The 15,524-nt window shown below is 40.4% G+C and overlaps 2 protein-coding genes across 3 annotated transcripts in view; both read right to left on the reverse strand.

The window, feature by feature from the left end:
- IFT52 (intraflagellar transport 52) overlaps window positions 1-250 on the reverse strand; it is a 264,845-nt gene extending 264,595 nt beyond the window's left edge. The window contains exon 1 of one of the 2 annotated variants that reach the window (XM_042463962.1): window positions 118-250. In XM_042463962.1, coding sequence (XP_042319896.1) covers window positions 118-222 — 105 coding nt within the window. In that variant the 5' untranslated portion in view covers window positions 223-250. Of the gene's footprint in view, window positions 1-113 lie in introns of both variants that reach the window. The other variant, XM_042463963.1, reaches the window with a different exon arrangement.
- Window positions 251-4,248: 3,998 nt separating this feature from the next.
- Window positions 4,249-15,279, reverse strand: LOC121928778 (serine/threonine-protein kinase Sgk2-like). Its single transcript, XM_042463971.1, has 4 exons — window positions 14,766-15,279; window positions 12,383-12,538; window positions 6,770-6,859; window positions 4,249-6,355 (listed from the first exon to the last, which is right to left on the reverse strand). Exons 1-4 carry the CDS (start codon window positions 14,778-14,780, stop codon window positions 6,203-6,205), a joined length of 414 nt encoding a protein of 137 aa, XP_042319905.1. The 5' UTR covers window positions 14,781-15,279; the 3' UTR covers window positions 4,249-6,202.
- Between the last annotated feature and the right edge of the window lie 245 nt (window positions 15,280-15,524).

The raw sequence follows: 15,524 nt of genomic DNA on the forward strand, positions 1-15,524 counted from the left end.
CTCCAGGCTTAAGCTCCCTCGACGAAAAACGGGAGGCAAAGGGAAGGGAGAAAAGGAGGGAGGGAGGGAGGGCAGGAGCTCCCCCGGGCGACGCCTGAGGGACCAGGGTTTACCTGCAGAGTGGCCACCATCCTTCCCAGGCCCTTCAAGCAAGAGGCAGGAACGCCAGGTAACTAAGGGCCACAGCCGCCCTAGCAACGCCAGGCCCGGCTTAGTGCGCATGCGCACAACGCGGCGGCTGAGGGCCAGTAGCAACAAGAGTCGGGGCTAGCGGTGAATACGTCTCTTCCCTGAAGAGGAGGAGCTTGTCTTTGGAGTCGTCCATTCGCGGAGGGAGAAGGGGGCGGGATGGGCGCGCCGCTACCAACTCTGGGTGGGGGGAGGCAAATTTGTTTTACGTTTATACACACATACACACCGTATGTATGTGTGTGTGTTTATACCCTACACACACACACACACACAAATATGTTTTGTGTGTATATATACACCCTGCATACCCTATAACACACACACACACACACACACCCTTGAATATATATATTCAAGGATGTGTGTGTATACATAAAACATATTTGCCTTTCCCCCCAACCCAGACATAGCTATCTAGCTATGTATCTATATAAAATTCTGGGTTGGGAAAAGGCAAATATGTTTTCTCTGTGTGTGTGTGTGCGTTATATATATACACACACACACATATACAGGGTGTATATATACACATAAAACATATTTGTGTGTCTATGTGTATATGTGTGTGTGTGTGTGTGTGAAACATATATATATATATACACACACACACACACAAATATGTTTTACACCCTGTGTGTATATATATCCTACACACATACATACAACACACACATACAAAAATTTTCAAGGGTGTGTGTTTATATATATAAACATAAAACATATTTCCCTTTCTCCCAACCCAGACATATCTATCTATCTGTAGAAAGTTCTGGGTTGAGGGAAAGGCAAATATGTTCTATGTGTGTGTGTTTCATACACACACACACACACACACACATATATATATATATACACACATACACACAAATATGTTTTATGTGTATATATATACCCTACACACACACAACACACACACACACGTATTTTCAAGTGTGTGTATATGTGTATATATAAACATAAAACATTTGCCTTTCCCCAACCCAGATGTATCTACAGTATATATATTTATATAGATAGATATATACACACTGGGTTGAGGGAAAGGCAAATATGTTTTTATGTGTGTATATATATATATATATACCCGTGTGTACATAGACCCTACACACACACACACACAGACATATAAAAACATAAAACATACTTTATACACACACATTTTCAAAGGTGCATGTGTGTGTATATAAAACATAAAACATATTTGCCTTTGCCCCATCCCAGATACACACACACACACACACAGGGTTGGAGGAGGAAAGACAAATATGTTTTATGTTTGTATATATATAAAACACATACCCTTGAAATATATATATATGTATATATATGCACTAACCTGGATTATTTCTTTGGAAAGGGCAAATTTGTTTTTTTTTTAATATACAGTTATAAATATGGTTTTGTATAATATAGATATATATAATGATGTGTGGTGTGTGTGTGGGTGTGTGGTGTTGTGTTTGTTTTAGTATATATATATAGTAGGTCGTTATTTTTATATGTATGTATGTATGTATTTCCCCAAGGGAGTGGGAATTGATCGGAGCCATGGCAGTTAAAGTGGTGTCAAACTGGATCATTACTATAGAAATGATCCAGGTTGATTTCCCTGTCAGCCTCCTTGGTGCCACAAAAAACTACAGATACCGTAATTTCACAGCACTGAGCCAAATGAATTAAAGTGGTGTCAATCTGGATTATTTTTGCAGTGTAGAGTCTGTTGCATTGATACCAGCAAGGTGTTTTGTGGCACTCAAGATACTAAGGTGCTGTATTCGGCATGAGCTTTTGTGTGGTGCAGCTATATACTGTAGAAACAATGCAGCTTGACACCATTTTTCATGGCTCCACCTTATAGAGTCCTGAGATTTATAGTTTTATGAGGCACCAGTACTGGCAAAGAAGGCTACAAATCTCTTAAAACTGCAAATCACAGGATTCCACAGGATGGAGCTACAGCACTTAAAAGTCGTGGCAGATTGCATTGTTTCCACAGTGTAGGTGCACCCATGGTCTCTGCAACTCACTTCATCAGGTGGTGCCCTCTTTTCTGTACTTTTGCTGCTCCTTCACCCACAGGAAAGTATAAGAACACTTCTGGCAGCCCAAGTGCACAGTATGAAAGTCATCGGTTGATTAATGAACTGTACACATTATTTGGAGACTGTATGTTGTGGTCACAACATCTGGCTGAGTGTTTGCATTTCTTTGTCTCGTCTCAGGCCTGCTTTTTGCTCCCATTTGATGAAGAGTCCTGGAGAATTTCAATATTCAGTCTTCTATGGCATATTGGTTGGCCCATTCTAAAAAAACCTTCTTGTTGTTGTTGTGTGCCTTCAGTTGGTTTTCTACTTATGGCGACCCTAACATAAAGGTATGGGGTTTTCTTGGCAACATTCGTTCAGAGACTGACACCTCTGAAAACTAAGCCCAAGATGTGCAGAATTACATTCTGGGAGACAAAGAAAGCACTGCACAATAGGGTTGCTGAAGTAAAAACTGGACAGGCTCTGCACATTTAACAGTCGTGTAGAAGAGGCATTTTCCACAGGTGTTGCTTGTTGAATGATAATCCACATCTGCTGAAATTCCCTCCTCTTCTACCATTAAAGATAGAAGAGCTGTCTCCATTTCTCAATTTGGCAACCCTTGTGCACAGGGTGGTTTCAGACACCAACTGTTTCATTTGTCCACCCACCTTGTTCCAAGAATAGAATCAGGATTGGAAGGAGCCTCATGAGCCATGGAGTCAGTGCAGGATTTCCAGCTAAAGCATCCTGCTGTCTTTCTGAAGACGTTCAAAGAAAAGAATCTCCATGTCTCTACGCAAGTGGTTCCACTGTTGAGTTTCCTCTAATGTTCAATCAAAATCTATCCTCCTGTAATGCATATCTCATCTGCTGCCACCTCCCTCCCTGAAAAATCCTCTAGGTCAGGGTGAGGAATCTTTAGCCCTTCAGAGTTTGCAGCCTAAAGCTACTTATCGTGGTCAATGATAAAGGGTTGTGGGAGTTGTAGTTGGGAACATTAAAACTAGTGTTTCTATATTGTGGGTGGGCTATTGCATTAGTAATTACAAGCAACCCAAAGCTACTGCCTTTTTCCTCCTTCATGACAAGGGGAAAAGATAGAAGAAATGATGGGGAAGGAAGAAAGTGCTACAAGATGAGGCTGTGGTCATGTGAAGCCCACACAAAATTCAGTGAACAGGTCAAGGTGACGTTTTGATAACAGCCTTATCTGAAATGAATCTCAAAGTAAACGGTCTAATTATTTCCAGAAAGCTTGTCCTTAAGGTCTAAAAGGCAGATCTGAGAATGAGAAAAAATCAGAAAATTAGATCTATTTGGGAGTGAAACCACACTTCACAGCAGCTTAATCTCATTTTGACGGCCAGGGTTTCAGTCTACAAAATCCTGTTTTATACCTCTAGTCCATTCTGTGTTTTATACTTTTAGTCCATTCTGAACCACAGTATTAGAGTTTTTTAGCAAGAGAATTCTAAAGTACCTCATGCAGAAAACCAGGAATAAGCAACGTAGGGCCATATGTGGCCATCAAGGCTGTTTGTGTAACCCTCAGTCCTCCCAGTCTCCCCAGAAGGGTGAGCTGCTTCTCCTAGAAGCTTCCAAGACCTGCAGTTCAGCTTTTAAAATAATTTGCCATCCTCGTTTAACATAAAAAAAGTTTTTCAAAATCAGAAGTGGACTTCTGGCCACTATTAGTTGCTGGATGTATTGGGGTTTTTGGCATTTTGCAGGGTCAGAACATCCCCCAACAAAAGATGTTCCCTGAGCCCACTGCAGTGACTTAACTCTGATCAAGATCATATCATTGTAAGAGTGATAGTAGATTCGAAATCATCTGTCCAATATACAGACTATGCTATTAAAGATTTTCTTGCTTGTTGGAGTTTATCTAGCCAGAATCAGTACGTTTAGTCATACTTGGCAGTGATCCTATAAAGTTATTATATTAGCCTGACCTTGGATATGCAGTAAAAGAATGGAAAGGCAATGTGCACAGCCACTTGAAGCCTCAATCAAGCAAGACATGTTCTCTTTAAAATATTTTTATTAAGTCTTAAATATTCACTTGACTAAAATTTGGGAGGAGGAGAGCACAAAATAAAATGCAAGCTTCTTTCAACACAATTATGACGTTTTCTCAACATGTGTCAACAAAGAGAGGAACAGGCAGGCAAGACTGTCATATGAACCAATTCATTTCTTCAGTCATAGCCTCAATGACAATGATGAGTAAAAAAAATTAGGGGGGATTCCTATAGCAAGCAAGATGACTAAGAGGCATTTTTCTTAACATACAGTTAAACATTTTAAAAGTTAAATGCACCGAAGACCAAAGTCTTTGAGACAAGATAAAGGCTGCTGTTGAGATTAACCTTGGGCACAATTTTCTTTTTAAAGGCAGGGAAAATACACAAGCACCAAAACTCAGCAGTTTTTCTGTCATATACATTCCTTATTGCAGCTGAATTCTCCAGACACCAGATACACACCCTATTCTTTGTGCTTCTTTAAATAGGATAGGAAAAGTTCTGCTTCCATTCAGGTCATAGCATCCATTTGTTCTTTTAATGATGTTTGTGATCTTATGCATGCTAGAAGCCCATTCTAGTCAATTCTGGCTCTGCCTATGTAGCGCATTAGTTGCGTTTTGCCTTTAGCTGCAGTAAGACAAGTTCTTTTCTACAGAATCTGCTTTGTTATTCATCCAAGTTCTTACATATTCATTTTCTGTAGGAGACTCCCTTACAATCTAAGAGATTAAAAAAATAGTGGAAAATTTGGAATGATTCAGAGTGGAACATTAGTGAATGAGGTGCTTTATAAAACACTCTGGGGTGAATAATAGTGTGGTGTAAAACTAAGGCAATAAGGCTCCAACCGAGGCAAGTATTGTTGCACTAGCTGGAAGCTGCATTGCTCCATTTTGTAAATAGAAGATTATACATTGATAGAATTAACTTGTGCTGAGCAGTCCTTAATAGGCAGGTCTTACATATGTGATTTCTTTATGTTCTTAAAAACAACATTATTTGCTTGTTCTTTGTACTGTAAAGAGGTAGTTATGACCAGACCCTTATCACTATGTAATTTTCTTGCCCAGCAGGCAAAAATTAACAAGGTTACTAAAAATGTAAGCAGAGTGAGCTGGCCAGATTTCCAAGGTAAAATGTCATGTCACAAAATCTAGTACGAGTGTGATGTGATGAAGTACGCACTTTTCAACTCTCAATCAGTGCCAGCTAGCTGGGGAGCAGTGCATTCAACCCTGAAAAATAAACTCATGCAAACTGCTGGTTGGCATGACTTTAGGCCCACAATGTTTTTAAAAAATATAAAAGAAAAGGGGCAATTTGAAAAGGGAGAATGCAGTGCCATGAAAATACAGAAGGACTAATATCAATGAATTGGCAGTTGGAGAAAGGAAAGCCCTTAGATTCTCTGGCTAGCTGCAACAGTCTTCACTGGTAGCCTTCTTCTCCCTGAGGCAATCAAAAGGGCCTCAATAAAGAAAGTCAAAATTGTTTTTCAAGAAAGAGGCATGGTCTAAAAGGCCCTGAAAGAGCATCAAAAATAGATCAATCTGAGGTGAATCAGAAGTTGGGGAGGCAGATAATCCAAGCAGATGTAAAACAACTGCATCCAGAATCATTGGTCATCTTGAATACCTTGGGTCCCTCTCAAACAGCCTATAGCAATCTCAACAGACATTAACTTGCATTCTTAAATAGGACAACATCCATTTTGGCACAAGATTGTGTCATTAAATGTGTTCAAGTCTTTAGAAATAAAATAATGCTAACTAAAATAATCAGCATTTCCCCTCAAGTTAAGAGGAATATTCACATTGTGAGGTCCTGTATCTCAAAGCTGGAGATGTTGGTTCTGTTCCAGTTAGAAGATTAGTCAGAGAGAAGTGACTTTCTTTCATTTAAGCCAAAAGCTAAAACTGGGTTTCTCAAGCTTTGTTTACACAGGTTGCTTTAGTCCTCATCATTCGGTGCGTATGAAAAACCCAGAAAAGCATCCGTTGCACTGGAACTGCTGGCACCTAAGTCAGGGGTACGGATGATGGAGCTGGACACTGCTTCCCGAGTGAATTCTGGGTCAAAATGTCGTAAGTCAGCAGGACCAGCCTTGAAAAGTAAAAACAAATTATTTCTAGTGAGCAAACTTGGCTTTTAAGAACCAAAATTTTAAATCTTTTTTTTATTTTTAAATTATTATTAGTATTATCATTATTATAAATGCCAGAGTACATGTAAGGAAGAGATGTCCCAGAATCAATGCCCAAAATTGATAAATCATAATTATTTCCAAAATTCATTTGCTTCCCAAAGAGTATTTCTAATTTTGATTTGAAGGAAAAGGTTGGTCTGAAAGCCCAAAGCACAGCCCATGGCCAAACCACAGTTTCTCTATAATGTCTGAACTAGCCCAACAAATTCAGTGAGTTTGCATTTACAATGCAGCACTAGAATTTTTTCTCCATAAACCCCAAAAGCAACCAATACAGATCACCATATCATTTTACAAAGCAAAAAACTTACTACATTGGGATCAAATGGAGGAGCAATCTTCTTATTATACAAGTCATCCCAGTTTATTGGACTGAAGAAAACATGGTTCTTTATCTCAAGCTGTGAACAGGAAAAAATGAATAGTCATATAAATCAGGTTGTGCACACATTCATCTATACCTGCTTGTAATTACCCATACACCTAAATTCCCCTGCATTCCCAACCAGAAAAAAACCATGCCCATACTATGTTTATCTCTTGATTCTTCTGATGTCCTCTGCCCCTCACACGCCAAATTTTTAGTGCATAAAGTTGCCCACTTCACTCTGAATACAAATATGGCAGTATATATCTCAAGGCTAGATAACTGCAAATTTGGCAGGATGCAGTTTTCATCCATGTGCCATGCATGTATGCCAACATTGTCCCTGAATCAGAAGTGAGGTGATGTCAAGTCTCTGTTTTGACTAAAAATCAGGTGAGGTTTGGCACTGCAGAGGGTTGGAGGTGATGGAGATAGTGGGACGTGACTCTCCTTTAACTATCTTATTCCACTGCAGAGATTTTGGTGGGTTTTTTTTAGCCAGACAGGATATATGGGGAGCTTTAGGGTCTAGAGCAGTCTTTGCCAAAATTTGGTCCTCCAGGTGTTTTGGATTTCAACTGCCAGAAACCCTAGACAGTTTAGCCGACAAACAGGAATTCTGGCAGCTGAAGTCCAAAACATCTGGAGAACCAAAGTTTGGGAAACACTGGTACAGAGCTATGAACCCACTGGAGGAGAGGGAGGGAAAAATCAGGACAAACCTTGTTTTGCTAAAGTACTTTTTTCCTGGAAATACCCAAAACGCTGAATTAGGGAGTGTTTTCTTTTAGCATTATAAATAAAATGTTTAAGATAAGATGTTCATGCATTTACTCCCACAAAATTATTTCTAAAACCTATGTAACACAAAGGAGTTTATCAGACAAGGGAAATTGGAAGTATAATCCAATGGCAATCAGAACGCAATCATGGGGTTTAACGTTATTGCGTGATAAACTACCACATGCAAATTTGGGCAACGGGAAGTCAGTCCGAGTGCAATTGCAGGGTTTAATTTTATTGCGTGGTAGACTACCACACGCAAACACAGGCAATGGCATGCTATTTTTGGGCAATGGGAAGCCAGTTCAAACGCAATTCGAATTCACATAGCTTCTTTTGGCCTCCAACCACACTCCAACTCTTCAACTCATTCTCTTGGTCACTGTCTTGACCTAGTTCTTGCTGCAAACTGCGCCATTTCTGACTACCTGGCACTTGACTTTCCACTATCTGACCATCATTTAATCTCCTTTGCTCTCACTTATACTCCTCCTCCTCGCCATACTATTCAACGTCTTTTTCGTGATCTTCAATCTGTTGACTCTAACCATCTTGGTCTGACCCTGGATTCATCTCTCTCTTCCCTAAATCTCGGGGATTCTGCTGATTCAGCAATGTCTTTATTTAACTCCACTCTTTCCTCAACTCTCGACCATTTTGCCCCTGTCTCTGTACGCACTTCTTCCTCTAAGACTAGGCCTCAGCCCTGGCTTACCCCCAACATTAAGTTTCTCCGGTCCTGCTCTAGAGCGGCCGAACGTCTTTGGAGAAAGTCCAAAGAGTGGGCTGATTTTATCCATTTCAAATTTGTTCTTTCTTCTTTCTCGCGCGCCCTCTCTATGGCTAAACAGAATTATTACAAATCATTGATCTCTGCCAATGAGAGGTGCCCGCAGCGTTTGTTCTCCACCTTCAACACTTTGCTTAAACCTCCCTCTCCTCCTGTCTCTTCATCTTTCTCTCCTAATGACTTTGCTAACTATTTCATCTCTAAGATTACCACTCTTCGCTCTGAGATAGTCCCTCCTGATTCTTCTTCTGCTCTTAATCTTCTTTCGCCTTCCCCTAACAAATTTTCTGTCTTTCCTCCTGCCTCTTTGGATGAACTCTCTACACTTCTGAACTCTTCCAAACCTGCTACCTGTCCTCTTGATCCTATTCCTACTCGTCTTCTAATCTCTATAGCTCCCTCCTTTCTGCCCTCGCTCCTCCATATCTTCAATCTCTCTCTCTCTACAGGCTCCTTCCCCTCGGACTTCAAACATGCTCTCATTTCCCCAATTCTGAAAAAACCTTCTCTTGACCCCTCCTCTTTGTCTAGCTATCGTCCGATTTCTCTTCTCCCCTTTCTTTCTAAAGTTTTGGAACGGGTTGTCTATTCGCGCTGTCTTGAGTTTCTTGAAGCCAATTCCATCCTTGATCCCTTTCAGTCTGGCTTCCGCCCAAGGCATTCTACAGAGACAGCTCTCACTAAGATCTCGAATGACCTTTTACAGGCCAAGGCTAATGGCCTTTACTCTGTTCTCATTCTTCTCGATCTGTCTGCAGCCTTTGACACTGTTGATCACTGTCTTCTAGTTGACATACTCTCTGACCTTGGGTTCTCAGACTCTGTTCTCGACTGGTTTAGATCTTACTTGTCTGGCAGATCTTTTGCAGTAGTTGCAGGGGGTCAGACTTCTTCTCCTGTTCCCTTATCTGTTGGAGTTCCCCAGGGCTCTGTTCTGGGTCCCCTTCTGTTTTCTCTCTACACACTGTCCTTAGGAAAACTCATTAGCTCTTTTGGCTTTTCCTACCATCTGTATGCCGATGACACCCAGCTGTATCTTTCTGCCCCTGACCTTTCTCCAAGGCTTGAACAGCAAGTCTCATCTTGCCTTACAGCTGTCTCACAGTGGATGTGCCATCGGCGTTTGAAGCTCAACATGTCCAAGACGGAGCTTCTTGTCTTTCCTCCTAAGCCCAACCTTCAACACTCCTTTTCTGTCTCTGTGGACAACATTTCCATTCAACCAGTCCAGCAAGCCCGCAGTCTTGGCTTTATCTTTGACTCTTCTCTGTCGTGTATCCCTCAGATCCAGACCACAGCCAAGGCTTGTAGATTCCTTTTGTACAATATTGCCAAAATCCGACCATATCTCACTGCCTCTACTGCCAAGATCCTGGTCCATGCCCTAGTGATCTCACGACTGGATTACTGTAATGTCCTCCTGGCTGGGCTTCCTTTTTCTCACCTCCGTCCTTTAATCTCTGTCCAGCATTCAGCTGCACGCATTATCACTTCCACCCACCGCTCTGACCACATCTCTCCTGTGTTGGCATCCCTTCACTGGCTCCCTCTCCCTTTCCGCATTCAGTATAAGCTCCTGCTGTCGACATTCAAAGCCCTCCATGGACTGGCCCCTCCTTACTTATCAGACCTTCTTTCTCCTCACCTTCCCACCAGGGCCCTCCGTTCTGGTAGTCAAGGGTTCCTGTCTCAGCCCAGGATTTCCTCTGCCCCATCCCGGATTCGCCCCTTTTCACTTGCTGCCCCTCACTCCTGGAACCTTCTTCCTCCACAAGCAAGAGCCATCACTTCTTTAACCAGCTTCAAAACGGAGCTGAAAACCATCCTATTCAGAGAAGCCTTCCCAGGCATCGCATAATTGTCGCTTACTATCTGATGTTCTGTTGTTGGCTGATTATCGATCCATTTCCTGTATTCCTATGTACTGTATATGTATTATCCTACTTGTGATTATGTATTTTCCCTGGATAATGATTAACCATCCATTATGAAGCCTTGCCCTCCCTCCAGTCCATCTGCCTTGGTCCAGGCCTCGGAGGTTGAGAGGAACTGCTGGACCTCTTACCCTTTCTCGTCACCACTCCCTTCTCCTTCTGTATCATGTCTTTTTTAGATTGTAAGCCTGAGGGCAGGGAACCGTCTAACTAAAAAGATTGCATGTACAGCGCTGTGTAAATTTACAGCGCTTCATAAATAAAGGTTAATAATAATAATAATAATAATAACATAAATTTGCTGAACTAGAGAATTCACATGAATGCGTTCTGGCCCCACTTTCTTTTCATTCAAAATTAAGAGAAATTCCTCAGGTGTGATAAAGTCCAAAGACTTTCATGTAAAATTATGTATAGGATCAAATCCTAACAGTTCCTAATCTTTATTTCTTTTCTTTTTCTTTTTTTTAGGGGAATTAGTACTTTTGGCTGAGATTATGGAAGACTAGAAAAGACAAAATAATTTTCTGTGGAGTATGAATTATGAGGGTTTCTCTCCCCCCCCCCCCGCTTCTCATGAATTGTTAAAACTAAAGAGGTTCTCTAAATGAAGTGTTCCTTATACTGTAGTTCAAGACCTTATAGCTCCATTTGTAACAAAATATATTTTAAAAAATTAGACTCAGTGTGTTGTAGTGGTTTTAACATTGGAATATGATTTGGAGATCAGGATTCAAATCCCCCACTCTGCTATGGAAACCCTTGGGCAAGTCACACTCTCTCTGCCTCACAGAAAAGCAAAGGCAACCCCCCCTCCCAACAAACCTTGCCAAGAAAAACCTGTGACAGTGTCACCAGGTCTGCATAAGTTGAAAATGACTTGCAGGCACACAACCAACAAAAAATTTAAAAAGTAAATTCCCTTTATAATAATTGTCTGAACAGTTATTTCTTTTTAATATTATGAACATTATGATTTTATACTAAATCATTCCCAAAATAATACCGACTTTTACTTTATAAAGGGCACTAATGTAGTACTTTTTCATCTTTTTTCTGAACATGGCCACATAACCCGAAAAACCCTCAAAAAAACTATGGATGCTGGCCATGAAAGTCTTTGACTTCACATTTTTTTCTGAAAATTTCCAGGTGTGTTTTTTTTTAAGAAGGAAAAACAAAAGCAAATGGGCAGGCAGGAAAATTTTCTCCCCCACAATTTCAAACTTTCCAGAAATTCTACATATCTATTCAGGTCTCTGTAGGTCATGAAATAGAGACTGAGGGAGATGTGGACTGCAGGCTGCATTTCTCTCACCTCTCATGTACATACAAGCACTATGCATAGACAGAACAACAAAACAGTATTCTAATCCAAAGAAAGAAGCTGCACATATGTAAAATATCATTCTTAATGTGGAACAAAGATACTACTTTATGTTCAACTTGTGATGCAAACATATTCTAAACATATAAGGGCATCTACTGGAAGTGATCAGTGGCTGATATTGTTCAGCATTCACCATGCAAATGAAAATAGACTTTGATTTAAATCCTGTTGTTCGTTCTGAATAGGATTTATCTATGAATTGACTGCTCATTCTACTATTGGTGGGCTAGATGTATTCTAGTTGGGACTAACCAGGAGGATGCCAGCCATAGTATGTTATATGGTTAAATATGAAAGATAGTAGTAGCTCTCTGACTTGAATGCATTGCCTACTGTGATTGAGTCCTAACTTTCCTTTAACCTCAAGTCTTTGATTTATTATTGCTACAAATAATATTATTTGCTTATTAAATAAGAATTTCAAATACATCTAAAACATGGCCTTTCCCAGAGGTTTAACAATGCGTGCAAGATAGCGGAACAAAAGTAAAAGAAGTGGAACAAATTTAAATGTGGGATGGGACAGATTAACAAATCATTGATATGAAAATGGAGGTTGTGGCTGTGTTTAAATATGGCTCACTCAGGAAAAATTGAATTTTAATAAGACAAGGAATGTAAAATGGTGATCAGCATTTCAGTAAAAGTGGTACCGCATACAAAGTCTGTCTTGGCACCCAGCCTCTTCTTCTGATCTTTATGAAGAAGTCCTTGCAGGATGTCACAGGCTGCAATGGTCTTGGTTCCTTGAATCTGAAGTGGCTTGTGCAGAATATTATCATACATCTGAGACACGTCTCGGCTGTAAAATGGAGGCTAATTAAAAAACAGGAGGGAAAAGGAAGTGGTGAGAGGAGAAGATGATAGTTACATTATTCATATGCAAGTCTCAGGAGGACTGTCAGTCAAGCTACTGCATATACTTATATATAAGTCTAGAAATTTAGGTTTAAAAAGTGATCCCGAAAAAGTGAATCTACCTATCCTCAGGTCAATGTAAGTACTGTACTTTAACTCTTATATAAAAAGGAACTATCCCTTGGTTATGCAAGAGCATAATCTGTCCTGAAAATACTGATTCCCTTCTACTCTCTCATCCATCCAGCCTTTAGTGTGAGCACAAACAGTTATGTCTGGTGGAATAATTTTGTAAGTTCTTAGGCATTATTATCCTTTCCTTTGTCCTTTACATGCTTTGTTATGTGTCCCTAAGTTTTACACCCTCAACTTATCCACAGGTTATACCAAAACCCATAATTCTGGCCCCAAAACTTGCTCTTGACTTATACATGAGGTTGACTTATAGTCAGATGTATATGGTAGTTGTCTATTACACTCCACCCTACCCATACGTGGGGGATCCATTCCAGACCCCCCCACGATGAGGAAAAGAGCATATGCTCAAGCCCCATAGAAAATAATGAGGTATGTGCTCACAGTGGTGCACGGGGCACTCAGTGTAAGTATGCACCGCATCATTTCTGCCAGGGCTTGCATTCCGTGTAAGCTCGAAGACACGGAAGGCAAGCCCACCTATAAGAGGAAAGCCTGGAATGAAAAGGGTCAAGACATGTTAAATTTGTTGCATATATTACCACAAGTTCTTTAAAACAAATTGCAAATAGAGACTACTCCTATTAGTTACTTAGCTACAAGTAAAGATGCAGTGTGCAGCCTGCTCTACTACAGTGTTCCACCCCATTCTGCATACAAGGATAGATCAGCAAAGTGTGGAGGAGCCAGGATTTGTAGGTTCTGAGCACTGGCACTCTGTGAACACCAGGAATGGTGATGTCATATGAGTACTGAGCTTCTTTTCCCCTTTAAGCTTAGCTACAGTCTTTAGATGTCTGTTGCATGGTCTGTAGGCTATATGCTGTCTGTTCTCCACTTGCTCTGCTAACTCCAACAGCATGCTTGGATTAAAGGACACAAGACAGGATCATATCAGTGGTGAAAAACTAGCATCTAATTCAGGAAACCTTTCATGCTTTAACTGCCATGTTTCCATCCTGTGAAATGGATATGTAGTTTAGGGAAGGACATTTAGAATTTGTGGCCAGAGAGCTCTAGTGCCACACTAAACTACAAACTCTAGTATTCATATGCTGCAGCCATGACAGTTAAAGTGGAATCATAAGGCTAGAATTGTGTAGCATAAAAGGGCCCACACATGTTCTTCCACACTACATAATTATAGCACTGTGTTTCCACTTTAAGTGACAAGGTTCTGTTCTATGGCATCCTGGAATCTATAGTTTCATGAGGTTTTTTAGAATTCTTTTTGACAGAGTGCTCCAGTGTCTTATCAAACTACAAATCCTAGGATCCCATAGGACAGAGCTATGACAATCAAAATGGTATCAAAGGGTTATAAATGTGTTGTGTGAAAGTGACCTCAGTGCTTGGTAAAATTATTCAAAAAAGCCACAGCAAGGTAATATATTATGCATTATTCATTAATTATTGCAAGTAATGTGTTGCATTTTAACATATTATTAATGTGTTAATGTCAAACTTTTATTTAAAAAATTCAAACAATAAAAACATTTCAACCAATGTTTTCTAAAAATTTCATAACAAAAAATATCGCTAAAGTAGCTAAACAAATTTCTCCCAAATAACATTTTTCAGTATTGATAATTTGTTATTTTTTCTGAGGAAAAATATATATAAAGTTAGCACAATGATCATTCAAATGATAAAAAGTAACATTAGTCTTCTTTTCTTGAGAAAAACGTAATACATTATTAGCACTTTCATTGCTTTTAACCCTGTTTCCAAACAATAATCCTATAAAAGTTTTTCAAAAGACCTGAAGGTAGGTATTCCAGGCAACTTTTTCGTTTAAAGAAAACAAAACAAACCAAGGTTGACAAGTTTTAGTATTGTTTCTAAAATCTGAGTAGCTATTTACTTCACCGCTCTGAAAAAAAATCTACTTATATACGCACCTGAGGATGTGATGCCTCTATCAAAACAAGTTCACTGAATTTTAAATGCAGTTTCTAATACAAAAGGGTCTAAATTTAAAAAAGCTTACCAGGCCAAATAGCATTTCATACAGGACTGCTCCAAGACACCACCAATCTACAGTTCTGTCATAGGGTTGTTTCTTCAGCACTTCTGGTGCCAGGTACTGTGAAAAGACATGGCAATTTAAACACACAGACACACACACACACACATCACCATTCACATTAAAATGTCACTAACAAAGTATTCCAGCAACTTTCCAGGGATCAAATATGTTTCTTGAGTTAGAAGTACTGTGAAAATGTATAGGTGACATTCTGTTACATGAAACAGTGCTACTCAAAGAGGTAGGTTCATGGACTGACATCAGTCTGAAAGCTATTGGCTGTCAGTCCATGGCACGTTTCCAGGAAAGAAAGCAAAAGTTATAGATAATGGGCATAATGATAATGGTGGTCCCTGGCATATTGGGAGAAAAATTCTGCCAATGCACCACATCAGATACCTTAAGAAGTACTAATATAAAATATAGTGTTTTTAAGTTTTCACTAGGAAGGGCACAATGACTAGGGTTGCCATAACCTGGCTGCACCCGTGTATTTCCCGATTTGGGGGGCCCCGGGCCCCTCCCGGCACAGGTGCAGCCCAAAAACCGGGACCCCCCCGGTTGCAGCCAAGTTGCTGTGGCCTGCAGGGCCTCGCTGCCCTCCTCCTCCTGCCTGGGGCGGAGGAGGCGCCTCCCCGCACGCCCGCACCACCCTCCTCCTCCGCCCCCTTGCCCCCAGGCTTCGCACCCGCCCGCATGGAGGAGGCAAAGGTGGACGGA

This window comes from Sceloporus undulatus, chromosome 4 (assembly GCF_019175285.1).
Source record: "Sceloporus undulatus isolate JIND9_A2432 ecotype Alabama chromosome 4, SceUnd_v1.1, whole genome shotgun sequence".
Classification (NCBI taxonomy): domain Eukaryota; kingdom Metazoa; phylum Chordata; class Lepidosauria; order Squamata; family Phrynosomatidae; genus Sceloporus; species Sceloporus undulatus.

What these genes read in the sequence shown, in the direction of transcription:
- LOC121928778 (XM_042463971.1), bottom strand. An exon ending in TGGGTGCCAAGACAGACTTT is followed by an intron (nt 6,860 to 12,382) that starts GTATGCGGTACC and finishes TCCTGTTCACAG; the next exon opens with CTTGAGATAAAGAACCATGT. An exon ending in CTCCATTTGATCCCAATGTA is followed by an intron (nt 6,356 to 6,769) that starts GTAAGTTTTTTG and finishes TTACTTTTCAAG; the next exon opens with GCTGGTCCTGCTGACTTACG.